Raw genomic sequence first — 19,475 nt, forward strand, 5'->3', positions numbered from 1 at the left:
AGCACAACCATTTTTGAAAGTACTTTGGCACTTAGTTCGAGGGGGAAATGAAAAACAACACAAAATCGGTTCAGGAAGCTGAAGGTAGGGCAGCAGTTGAGGTACTATAATTAGCTTCGGTATCCTTGAGTTAGGGCAAAAAATATCAGCATGAGCACCTGTTTGCTACCCAATGACCCCTGCTGGAAACTGCATGCATATGGATGTCAAGATTAAGCTCACCCATGATGCACTCCAGGACTGAATAGCATACTGACACTCAAAAGAATGGCCACTTTGAGGAGTAATGGAAGAATGTCAGCACTTAAAACAGCACCGTAGCAAAGGTCAGTGCTTTCAGGAGAAAAAACTAAATGGTACAGAAACCTGGAGAAGCATTTTTAAATTCCTGAGATGTTTTGTTTTCACAAATGGATAAACGGTATATTCATAAACTCCATATGCCACCACAGCAAATAGTGAAAATTAAAGTCTGTGAAATAATTCTCATCCTTGCATGTGAATAAGACAGGCAGAGGAGGGATGAAGAGAAAGTCACTTAATCTGGGGTTACATGGTTTATCTGATTTCTCCCAATCTACTATTGTATTTATAGACTACATGTTATAATTAAGTTTATTCAAAATGAAATGTAACTGACAAAAATCCCTGTAGAAGTAGCAGACTGAAAATTTAAAAAGGCAGCCAGGCTATGAGGAGATGCACAAATATGCAAATAATGTACATGAAGCAACCCAGTTAGAAGCAATATGTAGCACTGCACTATGTTTATACTAGGACAAGAGATTGCAAGAGTGCAGCATATAAAAGAGTGCAGCATATAAAAGATTGCCATAACATTTTAGCATTGTTAAACAGCGTGTTTCTTTAAATCATTCTCAATCTTCAATCCACCAAGCTGGATACCCCTGTTGCTGAGAGACTAGGCCAGTCTCCCTTCAATGCCCCTTGTACCTGGTTCCAAATACCATCAAGCACATTCTTCAATTGGACTCTCCACCACCAGCCCCATGGAAAGGAGATGCCACTTCCTCGAATCAGAAACTAAACAAGAATTAAATCAGTTTCTCCACATTTGTGGTTCCAAGAGTCAGTCCTACTAATCCTTTCTTCATCCTGCATTTTCAAGGAAGTCTGGTGATGTTTAGTTAAAAACCTGAAGTGCATCAGTTAATTCAGCAGTACAATGCTACTTTACAGACACATGGATAATATGCTTGAAATGAATCTGATTTCTGAAGAACGAAGGACATTGTTACACTTTGTAATAGGTTCTTGTGGCAATGATTTTAATAATGCTATGCAACCTGGAAGAGAACGGCATGATGTTCAGATGCCTCAGCTGCTCAGTGACTCGAGGTAATATGACATTACTTCTGGGTCACACAAAATTCAAGGGAATCTCAGAACGAGGCATGAATAATTTTCAACAGGGTATCCACCAAGATGTTTATACATACCATATGCAAAATACAATGTGAGGGCTTTGTATAGTACCTAAATTTTTTACATGTTGCACACAACCATAGTGAACAGCACACAGAGCCAGTTATGACCACATAGACATGGTTTCCACAACACAAAAACAGTTGCTGGGAAACACTAGATCTATTACAAAGCATCATGAGCACACCCACATGGAATATGAAGCTACAACTGCAGATATGTGTATGAACGGTATAATCACAAGCCTACAATCCAAGAGCCCATACACGTACTGCTCTTTGAATGATGCAGTGTGCACAAGCTATTTTTCTTTTTTTGGTTTCTGAAAGACAACCAGCAATAATACCCTGTCAGAACATTGTGCAGAGTAAATACATTAATAATGCAGGATAGATAACACCAAAGGTGCAATAGAAATGCTGTTGAACCAAAATGTGCAAAATTACAAGAATGTGCAGGTTAAAGGGGTTCTACGGGTTATGACTGTAGAGACAAAAATCTTAAAAAGCAACAGACATGCCATACAACAGGAAATTCCTCAATGCTCACTCTCAATTTCACATTTATTTCAATAGAAGAGCTAACATTACAAGACTATAACCAGCCTTCACCAAATGGTTTAAGAAAATTCAGTTTAATGAAAACTATTATTCCCTCAGCTCTCAAAATATTTGCTTTGGCATGCAAGTACTGTTTCCTCTTCTCACCTCCAAAAACTCTACTATAGATAATAACGCTGAGAAGCAAACACATTTCAAAAGGGATCCTGTCGACCCAGTGCTCCATGCAGGTCCCCTCCAATAGAATGTATTTTCAGAAAAAAGTGACTTAAACAAATTAAAAACTCAAACCTTAAAGTCCAAAGTCATGGCTCCTGAGTACATTATTAAGCATTAGTTAACTCAAGATCCTCCATTCACAACATATTACTTCATGGATTATTCATTAACCAATAATAAATAGAAAACATTAAATTCGAAGTTCTAAGAATAGGGGACTTTATGCAGGTTTCTGCACTAATCAGGATTCACAATTACCTTAGTTGTCAGTGCAGCTTTTATATAATCACTGAATAAATATACTGGATGGGTACCAAGAGACAAAGAGCAATCTTGCTACCTTGAGAATGTATCCACATCACGAGTGTGCTGCTTTCATACCTCATTACATTATAATTACAGGCTTTTAAAAGCCAAGCTTAAGAGTCATCCACTTTTAGCATGTCTTCTCAACCTTGATATCCTGCACCATGGGTGTTGGCCCTATTTTTCACAATCTTAAGAACTGAAAGTTTAATCCCCATCTCTTAGTAAACCCATAGCAGATAAAACCTTAACTTTTGCTAAATATAATCCATTTGATCAAGGGTCAGCCTTTTAAAAAAAAATTGATAATTTCCAGCATATTAAAATACATTACATACTTAAGAGTACATAAAATTCTGTAAAATTGGGTTCACTGAAAAACCAGTAATTTCACAAATACCAAAATTTGGTTAATGCATCACATTCACCTTCTTAAACTATATCAACTGGGTTCAAATCGTAGTTTGCAGTTTCAGTCAGATATTTCTGAGAAATATGGCCCGCAGTCCAAGTACATAGCTGCTCACCAGAAACAGAGCTATGCAAACAGTAATTTTTTTAAAAAACATACTTTTCTGGAATCCTTTGTGTATTAAAGACTCAAATTTACAACAAGAACGTGAGAAACATGTGACCCACCAGGCTAGGTGGGTACTTATGGCTGCAGATGTATGTTTGAATGGTGACGTAGATACTTTAATACAAGAATGAATAAAAATATTTTAGGTTTCTCTCCTTTCTGAAACACTTACTGTACAGTGGTATCACTACCCAAACTGATGCTCTTGCCCCAGACAATTCTTTCCTTCTCTCCAATCTGATATGTAACATATCCTAATATTTTAACGAGCTTGTATCAGTTGATCTGTATAGGTTGCACGCAAAGCCAGTTTTATTTGGCGCTATGATTAAACGGAATAGCATCTTCCAAAAAAGACCAGGTTTTTAGATCGCATGGGGTATAATTGCTTGTTATTCCACTATTTTTAAGCCACATTGTAGTCTACATCTCTGGTATTCCAGCAGTGTATATGCGCAGCACTCCCTGTTAGGGCAGAGTACTGCGTGCCACAAAATGGCGGACTCTCCAGAACTTTCCATCACCTTAAAATGGCGCTCGAGTGGAAAAGGAGAGGGGGAGGGGAGCAGAGACAGGGACAAAGAGGGCTGAGAATGGTGGAATGACGATGTTCCTGTAAGAAAACCCCATTCTGAACGAACCCACGGCAGTTTTCTGATAAAAAGTTATTGGTAACAAGTTTTTCTGAAAGTTGTATTTCCTCATATCGGTCATTTCGGCGCTCAAGCCATCTAAAATCTTCCCATATCGTTCATAATATCCAAAATTTTAGTATTAGTCGAAGGAGGCACTTATACACAGGCTAAACAGATCTATTCTTTAAATAAAATGGTGGAAATCCCTGGATTTGCGCTTTCTCAGATTCCTCTCTATTCATCGTGCTCCTGCACCGACAGCAGCTTTTCCAGAACTTTCCTCCCAGTCACTGTAGTAAGCTAAACATCAACTCTGTACGTCTGCGCAGAAAACACTAGCAGCTACTTTCTGCGCACGCGTATTTCTACTCCCAGCTTCTGCAGCGGTCCGGACCCTTGCGTAGTACACCGTGCCGCATTTTCCGCGCATGCGTACATTCCACAATTTGCCAGGGGGAGCGGAAAAATGTTAATATGGTATCACGCATGCGTAGTTAACATTCTTTCTTTCTGCTGGGAATTGGGGGAGGGAAAAAGGCGAGGATTTCTCCACGCGTGCGTGTTGCATAGGAGAGCTGAAGTGACCCGGGGTTTCGTGGCGCTTGCGCGCCCGTGGTGGCGGATTCCGCGCATGCGCAATGTAGTTCCATTTCGGGTCTGGGGACGAACTGTTAGCGTCTCGAGGAAAAAAAACCGCGTCAGGTCGGGCGGCGCGAGCGAGAGAGAGTGTGTGTGCGTTAGCCTAATGGTGGGATTTTACTTCAAGGATTAACCCGGCCCGGGCCGACAGGAGCCAACGCAAACCCGGACTTTCACTCACACAGAAAACGAGCCCTATGACTCGCTAAGGATGGTACGAGAAACCAGGCACCTCTGGGTGGGGAATTTGCCGGAAAATGTGCGCGAAGATAAGATTATCGAGCATTTTAAACGGTAAGTTTGGACCGCGCCGTGTGTGGTAAACATTCTTGAATGTATTATTGTATGGGCCCGGCCTCGAGGCCCGCCAGGGTAAACTGAAACCGGAGAAAGTGCCGGCTTCTTGCTGCAGCTGTGTGAGTGAGATCGAACACACACACACACACACACAGGCTGCTGGTTAAGTTCACATCTCTCACTCCGGTAAAAGGGGTCACTGGCTGCCTAACAGTATTCCTATTGTTGTGTGGCATTGCTACAATCTCGGGCCGATCTGCTCATATATCCTTTCTTATACCATCTAACAGCTTTTATTCGCTCAGGAGGGAAGGAAGGAAGATCGTTTATTAAAAAGTGAAATGAAATGCAAACACGTTTTCTGATTTTTTGTTCTTGCCCGTGACTTAGCTAAATTGATTGTGGGAATCTTGTATATGTTTTTAAAACTATTGTATCTTTTAAAACGCAAAGTTTGCAACTATTTCATGTTAATGTTAGTATTGGTAGTTTTGTAAGCTCCAGCCCCAGGAGAGAGAAGGATGTGATGGTCTGAGTGTGTTTTAGACACATGGGAGCTGTAATGGAGGACAGGGCTGTCTGTGGGAAACTGGGCTGGGGGAGGGGAGCACAACACAACACATTTACTGATAGCAAAGGTCCAAACTGGCGCTCATCTACGATCAGAAATTGCTTGGCCCTGTACTGCAGAAAAAAAACATACAGACACGAGAGAGACTTCTATTAGCAGGGAAATTTATGTATTATGTCATTGAAATCAATTAATTTAAGAAATCAATTTGATCTGAAGTTATAGGAACCATGCTTTAAAATTTGTTGTGATTTTCAGGTATTACAGTTGAATTTTGCACAGTTTATTTATATCTCCTAGTCAGGAAGCAGCGATCCGAGATGCAGTCAAATCTTCGAATTTGCTTCTCGTGTAGTGAACGGTTGAAATTTGGAAAATGTATATAATTTATTGTATAAAACATAATTAATGGTGAAAGCCAGTTACCGAGTTTGCAAAATGTTTGTTTCTAACTTTCATTATGATAATGGAAGACGAACATTAAGTTTTAAAAACTGAGGTTGTATTGATGTAAAAAGGAAATGATAAAATAGGGATACTGAGCGTAGCGTGTGGGTGCTTAGCGTGAGTAAAATGGCGGATCCCATTCTCAGCATCAAGCCTCTCACGTTTGGCATTTGAAACATATACTTGTACCTACCCGTCAGAGGATGTGTAGCAAAACCTGATTTACCATATCACGTATTTCTAATGGCCTAAAACACCATAAGTGTTTCACAGATTCTTGTGATTGCAAAATGCTGCTCAATAACTTGTTTTAAAAAAATATATACCTTTTAAATGTTTTTTACGTTTTTAATCATTGCATTTTTAAAATACAAACGCATGCCAGAACTGATGGAAGATTTATCGTAACTTTTCTAGTAAAGAAGCTCGATCTAATGGGGAAACCTACATAATGGGAAAAAAAACTCATGCATTATTTCCTAGGCTAAACACAGAGAAAGATGTTTATGAATTCCCAAGTTCGGAATTTGACTCGGATTTATTTTACCATATTAAATATACCTGGTTTTGAAAGGTATATTGGTTGGTTTGATCAACGGATATTTAAAAATCCAACCAAGAGACCAGAAGACCTAACCACAATTGACCTAAACTTGGCATTACAGTAAAGATGCTGTCTCGTGTTTAAAATGATGTCACTGTATTAAAAATCATTACGTTTCTTGATCTGTAATGTAAAAACGAAAAGATGCATTTATAAAAAGACACAAGCTGCATTATTGTAGCATCTCTGCCTCAGATATTTTGCATCTTATTTAAAATTGCATTACAGGGGGTAGATAACGTCGATGGTGGATCCAATATTTGAAAGTCGTAATATTTTGTTCGTTGAAAAACAAATGGTAACGTGGAGATCGAGCATATTTTGGCAGCCCTCCATGTTTAGATAAAGGCTTTTAGTAAGGGACTCCTATCTTTTAGGTTGGTGTTGGAGTTGCCTAGTTACGGTTGCTTGGTAATTTGTAAAAAAAAGCTGTTAAATTGTCAGCGCCTCTCTTAAGTAAGAACTAGTTTACAGTTGGTGAAAATACTGTATAAAGCAACAAATCGTGCATTTAGTGACTACGCTTGTTCACAGTTAAGAAAAACTCCCGTGTTTGCGTCCCACTGCAAGCATCCTTTTCTTATGATCAAGACATTCTATATGTTAATATTTTCTAAATAGTTTTTACTCGTATTGTGAAGTCTACCCAGTAATTTATATGACATCAATATGTCCATGTTTAAACACACATAATGTATGATAACAATCTTTAACATTGTCTCGATGGTAAATTTATCCGATTCATAAGGCGGAAAAACAGGACCATGTCTGGAAATGCTTTACGATAGTTTTTAAATCCAAACATATTATTAGAATAAATCGTTTAAAGTTCTTCTTTAAGGAACAGAGGAAAATATTTTTGCACCATTAGCATTTTCTTACACTGGGCTAGTTGGAACAATTAGAAAAAACTGCGTTTTTAAAAACATTTCAAAATTTTTTATCACTGCAAAAAATATTGAGAGTGATTGCGGTTGGTAGAATCTAGTGTCTATTGCTGTATTTAATTATAGAAGGGGACTGTATTTGTTATACCAGTTTGAAATGCAAATAAACCAGTTCCCACCCCTCCCCCACCAGAGAACGAGAGAAACACGCAAGGGGGAGGGAGCAAAATGTTTCAGATATAAATGATCCGGAACACTGTTATACTTCAGGAAAAAAATCCAAATAAACCAATAGATTGTGAAACAAAGGTCGTGGCTAATTTATCTGGTGCTGCAACATTCACAGAACGTATTTAGTACTTTTCATTGTGTTTTTAGGTTGGTCTGTTTGTAACATTGAGGGAGGGTTGTTAGGAAGTCATTGGTACACCTCGAATCTCTATGTACGTTAAATGGCGGTGGATTGATGCGTTTTTCTTTCATAGTGTGTGCTTTTTACTGTCCAGAGTTAAGACATTGCAACTGAAGCCGTTGTTAAAACGGGCGACGTCAGCAGCAAGAGTCGGGTTCCTTCTCTAAGGCGGAAGGAAGGAGTGAAATGGCGTTGGCGTTTCAAATCGCTTACATTTGTTTGCCGACGCAATACTGTCATATTTTGTGCATGAAAACAGTAGTCGGAGGCTATGGGAAGGGCGTACCTTCCTTGTGGTCTGTATTTTATTTTGCCGAAGTAAGCCTGTTAAATGAAAACAGTTAAATATGACTCATTTGTACTAACAGTCTAATAGGGACAATTATTCAGGGTTCAGAATACTTTCAAACTGTACTGAAAACTGTTGCTAATCGACTACAGTAGAAATCACTATTTAATGGTCAGGGGTTGAATTTTGGTTACTTTGCATCCGTGACAAAACACATTCTGTAATAAATAGATGATACTGGATAGCCCGCCTTTTTTACATACAAAATTATTATTTTGCTAAGGGGATGTAAGTTTTGATACAATTGGTTCGTACCTATCAAAGGAAAAGACCAACAACTTGCTCTTAGTCCATAGACCACCTGTCCATTCTGATTATTAACGCTAGTTGTTTATATTGACATGGGAAAATTGGATAGAACCAGAAATCTGCCAAATTTGACATCTGTAAACTGAATTCTGCGTTCCAAATTGCTCTTGGCTTTGTGGAGCTGGACTTGCTGGGATCAGTTTAGAGGTAGATTGGAACAAATAGAGCCAGGAATGCAGCTGTCATGACTTTCCTATACCTTCGTCTGCGAAACCTTCTCTTCCCCTCTCCTCCCCACCCCCCAAGGAAGTTGCATACTCTTTTTTTAAAAAAAATATGATTGGGACAGCCTTTCTGAGATCCAGTAGCATAAATGGAGCAATTCCACGCAGATTCACACACAGACTGTGGAAGTAGTTTCATTATAATGTAATGACATTTTTGCCTTTTTAATCATTTCATCTACACAGCAACACCCTGACTGAAGTTGGAGCCAGATTCAAATTGGATGTTTTCCATCTCTGTGATAGCAGCCATTAACTTCTTTAGAGCGATCGTTAGCAACATTTGGTCACCAGATGTGAGCCAATAAAAATTAATTTGGCATCCGCTGTCATTTTATATGTATTTCTAATCCCTGTGCATAGTTCAGTTGTGCTACAATCAAGGAAACCATCCACGGGATAGTGAAATGACAAATTTGGCTTTGACATTGCATAGCTAACAGTCAAAAGATGAATAATGAATCCTTACCCTTTTGTCCAAATGTGCTGGCTCCAAACCACCAGTTGAGGTTTATTGGCATAATAGCCAACAAAGGTGCCAGCTGCTCCTGGCTGCCATGTATGTGAAACTAGCAGCTCTGTCACTCAGATAAGCAAAAAATCTCTCAGCAGAGTGCAAGAGTAGCATTGGTGCTCACATCCAACTACTCTATTCTCAGTCACAATTTAAAATGTCTTAATTATTTTTAAATTTATATTACTATTTCCCTTGCATGCAGTCCTTTCCTTCCCTGCTCCTGTCTTAGTGGTAGCACTTTGGCTTCTGAGTCAGAAGGTCATGGATTCAAGCCCCTTTGTAGGACCTGAGCCAATAACTTGGGCTGGTACTTCAATGCTCTTCTGAAGGAGTGCTGCTAGATTTTGAATGTTATGTTAAACTGAAGGCCTGTCTGCCTGTTCAGGTGGATGTAATATATCCCATTTTTGAAGGAACAAAGCTGGGGTGTTCTCAGTGTGCTGGCCAACACCACCAAACGGATTAGCTGGTCATTTATGGTATTGCTGTGCACAGATTCGCTGCTGTGTTTGCCTACATTACAACAGTGACTACATTTCAGTAGTAATTCATTGGCTGCGAAGCACTTTAGGGTATCCAGGGGACATCAAAGGCACTGTCCAAATGTCTTATTTGATAACATTCTGTTAATGATCTCGGCAAACTACTATTATTAGGTGAAAAATGTTTACAGCTGTTCTTTGGCTGAAATGATTTTTTTTAAAGTTCAGCTTCTGGAGTAGTTTTGTTAAATAGTAAAGATGAAAGGTACACCACAAATATTTATTGCATCTTGATCTCCAAGGAGCAGGTTTATGATTTTATGTACATTTTAATATTTTTTGTTGTGTACTAAAACAGCCCTCCCTAATCTAGGGACAGATTAGAACAATACTGTAACAAATACTGTGAAATTTAGGCTAAAGGAATGTATGCTCAAAAGTTTGTTCTGGGATTTTACCCCTTTAGTTTGCCTACTTATGCTGGGATACAGTTCCACAGATGGATTTAGCTACCTCGTCTAGGCCAGTCTTCATTTTTGAGCCTAGACGTTAAGTTTTGACAGGCTATTTTATCTCGGAAGACATCATAACTTAAGTAAAATTCTGCCCTTACCTGATGTCTGCACACATGCACTTTTCAGCAGGAACAATCTATAACAATTAGGATTGGGAATCCTGATTGTTTCACCTTCCTCCCTACCCAGCCCAGGAGTATTGAGACCAATTGTACCATCGGACTGAGATCAACACCAACCAGGGAATGAACTTGGGATCTTTTGACTAAGTTTCATGTTGGGCAGTGTATTTACTAACTGAAGCATTGGAGAAGCAAAGATGTTTTTCTTGCTATCTGACCTTTAGGACAAACAAAGTCACTGCAATGAAAAAAATTACTGAATTTGGACACATCTATCAACTTACTAGGAATCTCAGAATGAGAAAACACCTTCAGTTACATTAATGACAAAGGGCCTGGTTATCATTGACACCTCCAATATCCCAGAGCAATAAGGTGCTGGGTGTAATACAATGTGATGCAAATCATATTTCCCTTCTTAGAAAGTTCTTGCAAGCTCTCAGTATATTTTTAATATAAGTACTCCGTTGTTCTACCATTTACACGGAATAACTAACAACAATGTGAGAATTTGGTGGTGTTTAGTCCTACACTTACAATAGGTAATGTAAATACAGTTGGCTAGTTTCATGCATTGCAAATTGATTCAATTTTTTAAAAAAATGTGCCTTTTGAATATGTTACGCATCTGACATTTTCTTCTATTAAGAATACAGTTGGATTCTGAACAGGGCAAGAACAAGAATTGCTATGAATTCTACCTGAGCAAATCAGAGCTTACTCTTTGTATCTGAAACACCATTGTTTTTTTTTAAACACTGGTTTTCTCAGGCCCTTTTATAGAGCATGTAAATAATTGAGATGTTGGATACAATACTTATCCGATGGCAGATTGAACAATGCAGTCATGAGTGTGTTTTGATGTTGGGTCTGCCTATTGAATAAATGTATCCAGTGTGTGCTCGCTAAGTTTTCTGACTATGGCATGCATACAAATGTGAAACATTTTAAAATGTTGAAAGTAGACAAATAGGGGTATATATATTTAGAAAAGTTGTGCAGTGTTGTGAATTTGTGGATTTACTTGTTTCGTGATAATCAGAGTTCAGATGGCGGTTGTTGTTTTAAATAACACAACTGTCTTTTGATCATTAGATCTAAAATGCTAATGGTTGCATTGATGTAAATAACAGAATTCACTGTATTCTGAAAAGATAATGGTATATCTCTAGCGAATGTCTGGTATTTTACGTATTGAGCAATTCCCAGCAGACACAAATGTAGTTTTCTGTAGATTGTGGTAATCTGGCTGTGCTCCACTTGTGTATGTATATGTTTGAATTATTATGGCTTTTGTAGTTATTAAATTGTGTGGGAACCTGATTTCAAAAGCATTTAGCACTTCAAAGCAGGACACTGGAAAAGTACTGGTGCTCAGATGATTTCTCTGTATCTACCCTTTTGAATCCCTTTATCATTTTAACCATCTCGATTAGATCACCCTGCATCCTTCTTAACTCAAGGGAATTCAAGCAAAGTTTATGCAACCTGTCCTCATAATTTAACCTTTTGAGCCCTGGTATCATTCTGATGAATCTGCGTCGTACCTCTTCCAAGGCCTAAGTGGTGAGGTGTGGTGCCCAAAACTGAATGCAGTAATCCAGATGCGCATGACCTAGGCTCGGTACAACTGAAGCTTCATTTCCTCACTTTTGAATTCCAGCCCGTTTGAGATAAAGGTCAACGTTCCATTAGTCTTTTTGATTACTTTTTGTACCTGTGCACTAGCTTTTAATGATTTGTGTACATGGATACCTAAATCCTATTGCTCTTCCGCAGCTCTTAGAATATTTTCTGAATGAGAGACTAATTTGTCTTTCTTGGATCCAAAATGGATGACCTCACACTTCCTCACATTGAACTCCATCTGCCATAGTTTTGCCCATTCACTTAGTCTGTCTTTGTCCCATTGTGACTTCCTTTTCAAATGCCTTCTGGAAGTCCATATAGACAACATCCATAGACACTTTCCTATCCACCATGCTAGTTGCCATCTCAAAAAATTTGACCAGATTAGTCAGACATCACAAATTTATGTTGACTGTCTTTGATCAACTGATACCTTGTGTGGTAGTTCTTATGGAGGGAAATAATCCATTGCCAACTTTTCATCTTGTATTCATGTTTATATTGTGCTGTTAGTAAATTGTCAATGTTTTCTGCCTCTTATCTGTTTAATTTTTTATTGAAACTAATAAAAAAAATTATAGTCTGTTTGAGCGATTCTGAGGTGCATGTGACATTGTAGTGTGAGAACTCATATAATCCAGCAAGCAGATTACTGCACATAAGGGTAATTAACCTCTTTGAGTCACACAACTTTATGGGCAGATTATGTAAAAAGTACAGCTTCTGGATCATATGGGAAGCCACTATGAAACTGGGGAGGCAAAATGGTTGTATAAATCCCCAAATTTTAATCTGCAATGTTTTGAAATAGTGTTTTGTAGGTTGAATAATATTCAAGGTATCCTTGGTTAGCACTTGAGTAACTGTACCCTGCAGATATCTTAACTAGATATCCTTTAGTAGATTTGCATTCTTTCATTCAGTCTGTTTTCTTCATCAGCATATCTTTACTACATTAAAAATCAAAGTGGTGTAAAATTTGATACAGATGCCTCGGGTGAAGGTGGTGTCAATAACATATCATGCAAACACAACTGCAACTTAACTATACTGAAAACATATTCTGAATAGTCAAGATAAAACCTCTTTGAAGCATTTGCTATGAATAAATGTGATAAAAATGGAGCTATAAAAAAATTAGAATCACTGAAACTTTAGTTATTTGTTCATTCTGGGTCTGACTATCTGTCTGGTTAATTTTACAACTCTCAATAGTTCTGCAATTTATTTAACTGACCACTACTTGGCATTGTAATGGTGGTTGTTTTGGAATCAGAGCTCCAAACAGTTAGTGTATCCCGTAATACATTTGCCATAACGCCAAAGGACACCAAAGTAAGGTATATTTCTTGATAATCTTGATTTTAAAAAACTTACTAAAAATGATCTCAGGCTGGAAAATGCTTTGTGTAAATATTACAGGAGCCCTTTTTATTAAAAACAACCATAATCCACGATGTGCAGCCGCTTAAAGTAATAGAGGTTATTTTGAGGAGCTGATGTGTAAAGTTTTAGAACAATTTTTGATAACCATGCAATTAACGCCTTGAGTACTGTTGTCCTACTTAGTTGTCACTTAGTTTGTTACATGCATTTGCTACTTCACAGTTATTGCATAAGTTTTCACAACCTTGAGGCCATTTAAAAATGGTAACTCGTTCCTATGATGGTTCAGTTGGCAAAGTCAGGGTGTAACTGAACTGAACAGATTTTATTCCTGGTCTGTGTTGAATTAGCTAATCTCAACCTGAGCAGCAGTTGGGGTGCTACAATTACTTTCAGTGCCCCAACTAGGAATGGCAAAATCAGTACCTGCTTGATTGCTATCCTGTAACTATCATCTAGAAAGTGTTGGCATGTGAATGTGCAGCGAGGACAGGTTTGAGGTCAGCTTAGTACTGATATGAGGATAAAGTTTAGCTGAGCAGCAATGTTCAACAGGGAGGAAGGATAAAACACAATTTACTGGGATTTGTTAGGCATCAATCTACAGATTAACAAGAGCATTGGGGGACAGCAGTTCAGTTGGAGTTCTATCATTAAGGCCAAATAAAAACATCCCAAATGGTTAAAGGGTGAGTTCACGGTTAGTACAGTGGGGCAGTCTGATAACTTTCTCAGCAGGGATGGGGGGTGGGTTAAAGGGGTCCATTGTCTTGCTTACCAGGGGAGGGGCAGGCTTTAGTGCTCATCACACACCACATGACCATGGCTCTTCAGTTTCTTTCTGTTATTTCTGTTTAGAGCTCTCTACTGTCGCTATGCCTTTCATGTTAAGAGTTTTTTTTGCTGAGAAATCTTTCCATTTTCAGCTTCCATTCTCATCTCTGCCTCAACAGGCAACTTGTTTGTGACTCCTACTTGACATTATTTTCTCTGTGGGCAGCAGACTTTGTTATTTCTGCTTGGTTCTTTTTGAGAACGTTCTGCATTTGATATTTTTAAGGATGTTTAATGGAACCATGACCACGAATACTGTTTGACAGTAGGTCATGCTTCTTTTGATGGTCCCTTTGATGCCAATATTGCTGATTATTGAGGGGGGAAGAGATGGGACTTATTCAAGTTTGGGCTATCATGCAATGTTAGGCCGGTTTTCATTGACATCGATGTGTTCAATAACAGTACGTTGACATCCCCACCCACTGTTGTAGTACCTTTTAGAATCTTGAGATCACTAATAATTTTTATTGGCCCAGAAATTGCTCTGAGCGGTGAACCAACAGTGCCCACCGCTCCTTAGATTTGAACTCATCCACTAAGTTACTGCGGTCTTTTTGGCGGCAACTTACTTCAAATGCGAGTTCAAAAAACTGCAGTGTCCTTTCCCGGGCTGTGTGAGTGGGGAAGGGATCTCTCTGTCCCCTCCACCAATCAGCTTGAGGTAAGCTATGCTGTGAGAACCAGGAAGTGAATTTCATTCACGAACCAGGAAGTGTCGGATAAGATTAGTAAATGTACTATAAAATCAGATAGAAAAAAATGAAATAAAGAGAGGGCAAGAGCAAAAAACTGAGACAAAGAAAAAGTTTTTAAAAAATTAATGTTAATTTTTTTTAAGTGTACAAAAACTGTTAAAATCAGGAGTAATGAGACTCCACGTTCTCAAAAGTTAATTTTCAGTGCTAGAGAGGTTGTTTGGCAGTCATTAATACTTACTGTGCCGTTAGAAGTTAGTTTAGACCTGATATAACTCAGTGTACCTTTTTTCTGGTGAGATTAGTTAGTTTCTAGCTGGGCAGGAGAGCAAGTTTGTGCTGGTCCATTAATTCCTGCCTGCGCTATCCCTTTAACACGAAGCTGTCAGATCAGCAGGGAATCGGGAAGACTGTTTGACTGCGCATATGCAGTTGCCCGAACTTGCTCTTTGATTTGTCCATTAATAACGGTGAGCGCTGATAGGCTCACTGTTATTTTACGAGCAACTTCCGGCCCAATATTAGATAAAATATACATACATAGGGCCTCCACTGGTGGGAGGGTCTAATTACAGTGTGACAATTTTACATGGACAGTTTGCATTATAAATGTGGACATAGGAATATATAAAGAAAAAAAGAACTTGCATTTATATAGTTCCTTTCACCACCTCGACGTTCCAAAACGCTTCACAGCCAGTGAAGTGTAGTCACTGTTGTAATGTCGGAAAAAAGTTGACAGGAAGTGTGCATGGATGTAAGATTTTTAATATAGATATGTAGATAATAAATCATCTCCAAAAATTGGTTGATAAAGAGCAAAATGAACATGGTAATACTGAAATATCTGCAGGTTGCTAAGCAACGGAATGGTGACACTGAAGTTGGGATTTTGTTGCAAGTTTCAGTGATCTGTCTCTGCTGATTAGCCCAGAGTAATGTTGTGTGGTATGAGGTGTAAGCAAGATGACTGCAGCGCTTGTGACTCGGCCATCCCACTCCTCAAAGATGCTGGTTAATGTAGCATTGTAGATGCAATATACTAGAGTATTGATGTCTGTGGGGATTGTTCTTTTTCTCCATAAGTAGATCGTTTCAATAAGAGAATTACAAAGAATTTACAGCACAGAAACAGGCCAAACTATGCCAGTGTTTATGCTCCACATGAGTCTCCTCCCAGTCTATTTATTTTATCTCATCTCACCCTATCAACATATCCTTCTATTCCTTTCTCCCTCATGTACTAAGTACATCTATGCTATTCACCAAAACCACTCCATGTGGTAGCGTTCCAGATTCTCGCCACTCTCTGAGTAAAGCAGTTTCTCCTGAATTCCTTATTAGATTTATTGGTGACTATCTGGTATTTATGGCCCCTAGTTTTGGACTTCCCCACAAATGGAAACATCTTCTCTACGTCTATCCTATTGAACCCCTTCAGAATTTTAAAGACCTCCATCAGGTCACCTTTCAGTCTTTTTTCTAGAGAAAAGAGCCCCTGCCTATTCAGTCTTTCCGGATAGTTGTACCCTCTCAGATCTGTTACCATCCTTGTAAATCTTTTTTGCACTTTCTCCAGTGCTTTTAGATCCTTTTGAAATATGGAGACCAGATCTGTGTCCAGTACTGTAAGTGTGATCTAACCACGGTTCTATGTAAGTTTAACATAACTTCTCTGCTTTTGAATTCTGTTTCTAGAAATGAACCCTAGTGCCTTGTTTACACTTTTTATGGCTTTATAAACCTGCGTTGCTACATTTAATGATTTGTGTATCTGTACCCCTAGATCCTTTTGCACCTCCACCCCTTTTAGACTCGTATTTTCCAAGAAGTATGTGACCTCCTTATTCCTCCTACCAAAATGCACTACCGCACACTTATCTGTATTGAAATTGATTTGCCATTTACTTGCCCATTCTGCAAGTTTGTTCATGTTGCCTTGTATTTTGTCGCAGTCCTCCCCAGCATTAACTATACCCCCCCCTCAAATTTGATGTCATCTGCAAATTTTGATATTGTACTTTCAATTCCAGAGTCTAAATCATTTATGTAAATAGTGAACAACAGTGGTCACAATACCAATCCCCATGGAGCACCACTTCCCACCTTCTGCCAGTCTGAGAAACTACCTTTAACTTTTACTCTCTGTTTTCTGTTTTGTAGCCAGTTTGCTATCCATTCTCCTACTTGTCCCCTGACTCCACATGTTATGACCTTAGTCATAAATCTACTATGTGGTACCTTATCAAAGGCATTTTGAAAGTCCATGTATTTCACATCCACTGCATTACCCTTGTCTACTCTTTCTGTTGCTTCAATGAATTCAGTAAGGTTAGCCAAGCATGACCTTCCCTTTTGGAATCTGTGCTGACTTTTTAATTATATTTTCAGTTTCTAGGTGTTTTTCTATTACATCTTTGAGTAAAGATTCCATTATCTTTTCTACCACTGACGATAAGCCAACTCGTAAATAGTTCTCTGGATTTGACCTAGCTCCCTTTTTGAATATAGGATGAGTTTTAGATGCATTTAATGGACTTCAAATTTTTGCTGTGATGTAGTTTTGATTTGAGTGTATGTTTTCATGGGCTAACTTAAAGGGGAGATGTATTTTTTGCAGAAAATATTCAGTTCATAGTATTTAGCTAAAAGAAGAAACAAACTTGCATTTATATAGCGCCTTCCATGATCACAGGAGCCCCAAAGCGCTTTACAACCAAATAAGTATTTGTGAAGTGTAGTCACTGGTGTGATGTAGGAAACGCGATAGCCAATTTGTGCACAGCATAGTCCCACAAACAGCAAAGTGATAATGACCAGTTAATTTGTTTTAGGTGTTTGTTGGGAGATAAATATTGGCCAGAACACTGAGAACTCCCCTGCTGTTCTTCGAATAGTCCCACTGTGGCGTCCTATTTAACCCTGAACTGAGCTTCCGATTACATATCCACTCCATTACCAAAACTACCTACTTCCACCTCTCTAACATCGTCCGTCTCCGCCCCTGCCTCAGCTCATCTGCTGCTGAAACCCTTATCCATGCCATTGTTACTTCTAGACTTGACTATTCCAATGCTTTCCTGGGCAGCCTCCCATCTTCCACCCTCCATAAACTTGAGTTCATCCAAAACTCTGCTGCTTGTATCCTAATTCGCACCAAGGCCCGTTCACCCATCACCCCTGTGCTTGCTGACCTACATTGGCTCCCAGTCGAGCAACATCTCTATTAAAATTCTCATCCTTGTTTTCAGATCCCTCCATGGTCTCTCTCACCCCCCCTTTCTTTGTAACCTCCTCCAGCCCTACAACCGAGATCTCCGCGCTCCTCCAATTCTTGCCTCTTGCGCATCCGATTGTAATCACTCCACCATTGGAGGCTATGCTTTCAGCTGCTTAGGTCCTAAGCTCTGGAATTCTCTCCCTAAACCTTTCCACCTCCTTTTAGATGCTCCTTAAAACCTATCTCTTTGACCAAGCTTGGTCACTGTCCTAATATCTTCTTATGTGGCTCAGTGTCAAATTTTGTTTGATAACGCTCCTGTGACGCACCTTAGGACATTTTACTACATTAAAGGCGCTATATAAATGCTAGTTGTTATTGCCACGGGATCCTTTACATCCGGAGGTTTAATATCTCGTATGAAAGACGTTACTTCCTCGGTACTGTACTGGAGTGTCAGCCTCGATTATGTGCTCAAGTGTCTGAGCGGGACTTGAACCCACAACCTTCTGAGTCAGAGGCGAGAGTGCTGTCACTGTGCCAAGGCTGACACTAGTCTGCTGCTATCATTCTTTAAGCAGCAATTCATGCAAAGCTTGCTGACCTCCAGTGCCCATTATTACACTTTAATAGAAGTGAACATTTCAATTTCTATGAATATTGCTGTTTTGCGTACTAAGCGATTCTGCAGGTTGTTTAATGAACAGTACCTTGCATACAAGTTTATGCTTTCCATTTACAATCTTTCCAGTTACACGGTTTACTACACTTGTTTTTTGACCCAATCTTATCCGTCAGATTTGTTTTTATTTGGGCTCAAGAATGTGTTCACAACCAGAAACAAGTATTTTTGAAGGGCCATGTATGCAAGATGCACGGTTTTTAATTTCGCTATTTTCTTGAAACTAGGTATTACTGGTTTCTATTTTGAAGTGAAACATTACCAGGCCTTTCAGTTTTAATGGAGAAAATATTGGAGCCTTGGAAATTAAACGCTGCAGTGATGATTGAGTTGACAAATGTAATCATTCTGGAGCTGCATCTATTAGCTCCAGGGGTTGTGCTTGTAGATTAAGTGGCTCAACGCCACGAAATCATATTTCTGGGTAATCGCAACAGTCTCCATTCTGCATCTGAATATTTTTAAAAATCGAGTTTATAGTTTTGAAGTAGTGGGGAGTCCTCCGCGTATAACCCCAACCCCCCACATGTTATATATATTTTTTTCAAACGGATTAAAGTTACTACCATAAGAGAAGCTGTTGCAGTTGTCTTTGTGTTATTATCTCTTCCCCCCTCCCCCACCACAATGAGAGTTTGGATCGGCTGTTTGGACAGTTGACATGAGTCCTGAGTACAACATGAAAATAATTTCCACCATACTTCGGGCAGGGTTTCCTTTTTTTTTGGGCAAATAATGGGACCGTCTATTTTTAGGGCTACTTTACTGCGTTAGAAAAAGCTCTGGGGCAGCGAGAGCGGCCCGGAGCGCAGGCATCGACAAAACCAGAACTGTGTTTGGCTTCGCAATGTACGCATTGTGTAAAAATGTCGGTGTGGCATTCACTTCTCTCAAGAGACTTGCCC

The 19,475-nt window shown here is 39.1% G+C and overlaps 1 protein-coding gene and 1 long non-coding RNA gene across 2 annotated transcripts in view; one reads left to right on the forward strand and one right to left on the reverse strand.

The window, feature by feature from the left end:
- The window catches only part of LOC137301111 (uncharacterized), a 36,054-nt gene extending 31,945 nt beyond the window's left edge, over positions 1-4,109 (reverse strand). The window contains exon 1 of the long non-coding RNA XR_010958226.1: positions 3,284-4,109. This is a non-coding gene — a long non-coding RNA (uncharacterized lncRNA). The remainder of the gene's footprint in view (positions 1-3,283) is intronic.
- Positions 4,110-4,400: 291 nt separating this feature from the next.
- LOC137301112 (msx2-interacting protein-like) overlaps positions 4,401-19,475 on the forward strand; it is a 93,210-nt gene continuing 78,135 nt past the window's right edge. Inside the window, exon 1 of the mRNA XM_067970540.1 lies at positions 4,401-4,679. Within this exon, the coding sequence (XP_067826641.1) occupies positions 4,597-4,679 (83 nt within the window). The 5' untranslated portion in view covers positions 4,401-4,596. The remainder of the gene's footprint in view (positions 4,680-19,475) is intronic.

This window comes from Heptranchias perlo, chromosome 32, assembly GCF_035084215.1.
Source record: "Heptranchias perlo isolate sHepPer1 chromosome 32, sHepPer1.hap1, whole genome shotgun sequence".
Taxonomy (NCBI): Eukaryota; Metazoa; Chordata; class Chondrichthyes; order Hexanchiformes; family Hexanchidae; genus Heptranchias; species Heptranchias perlo.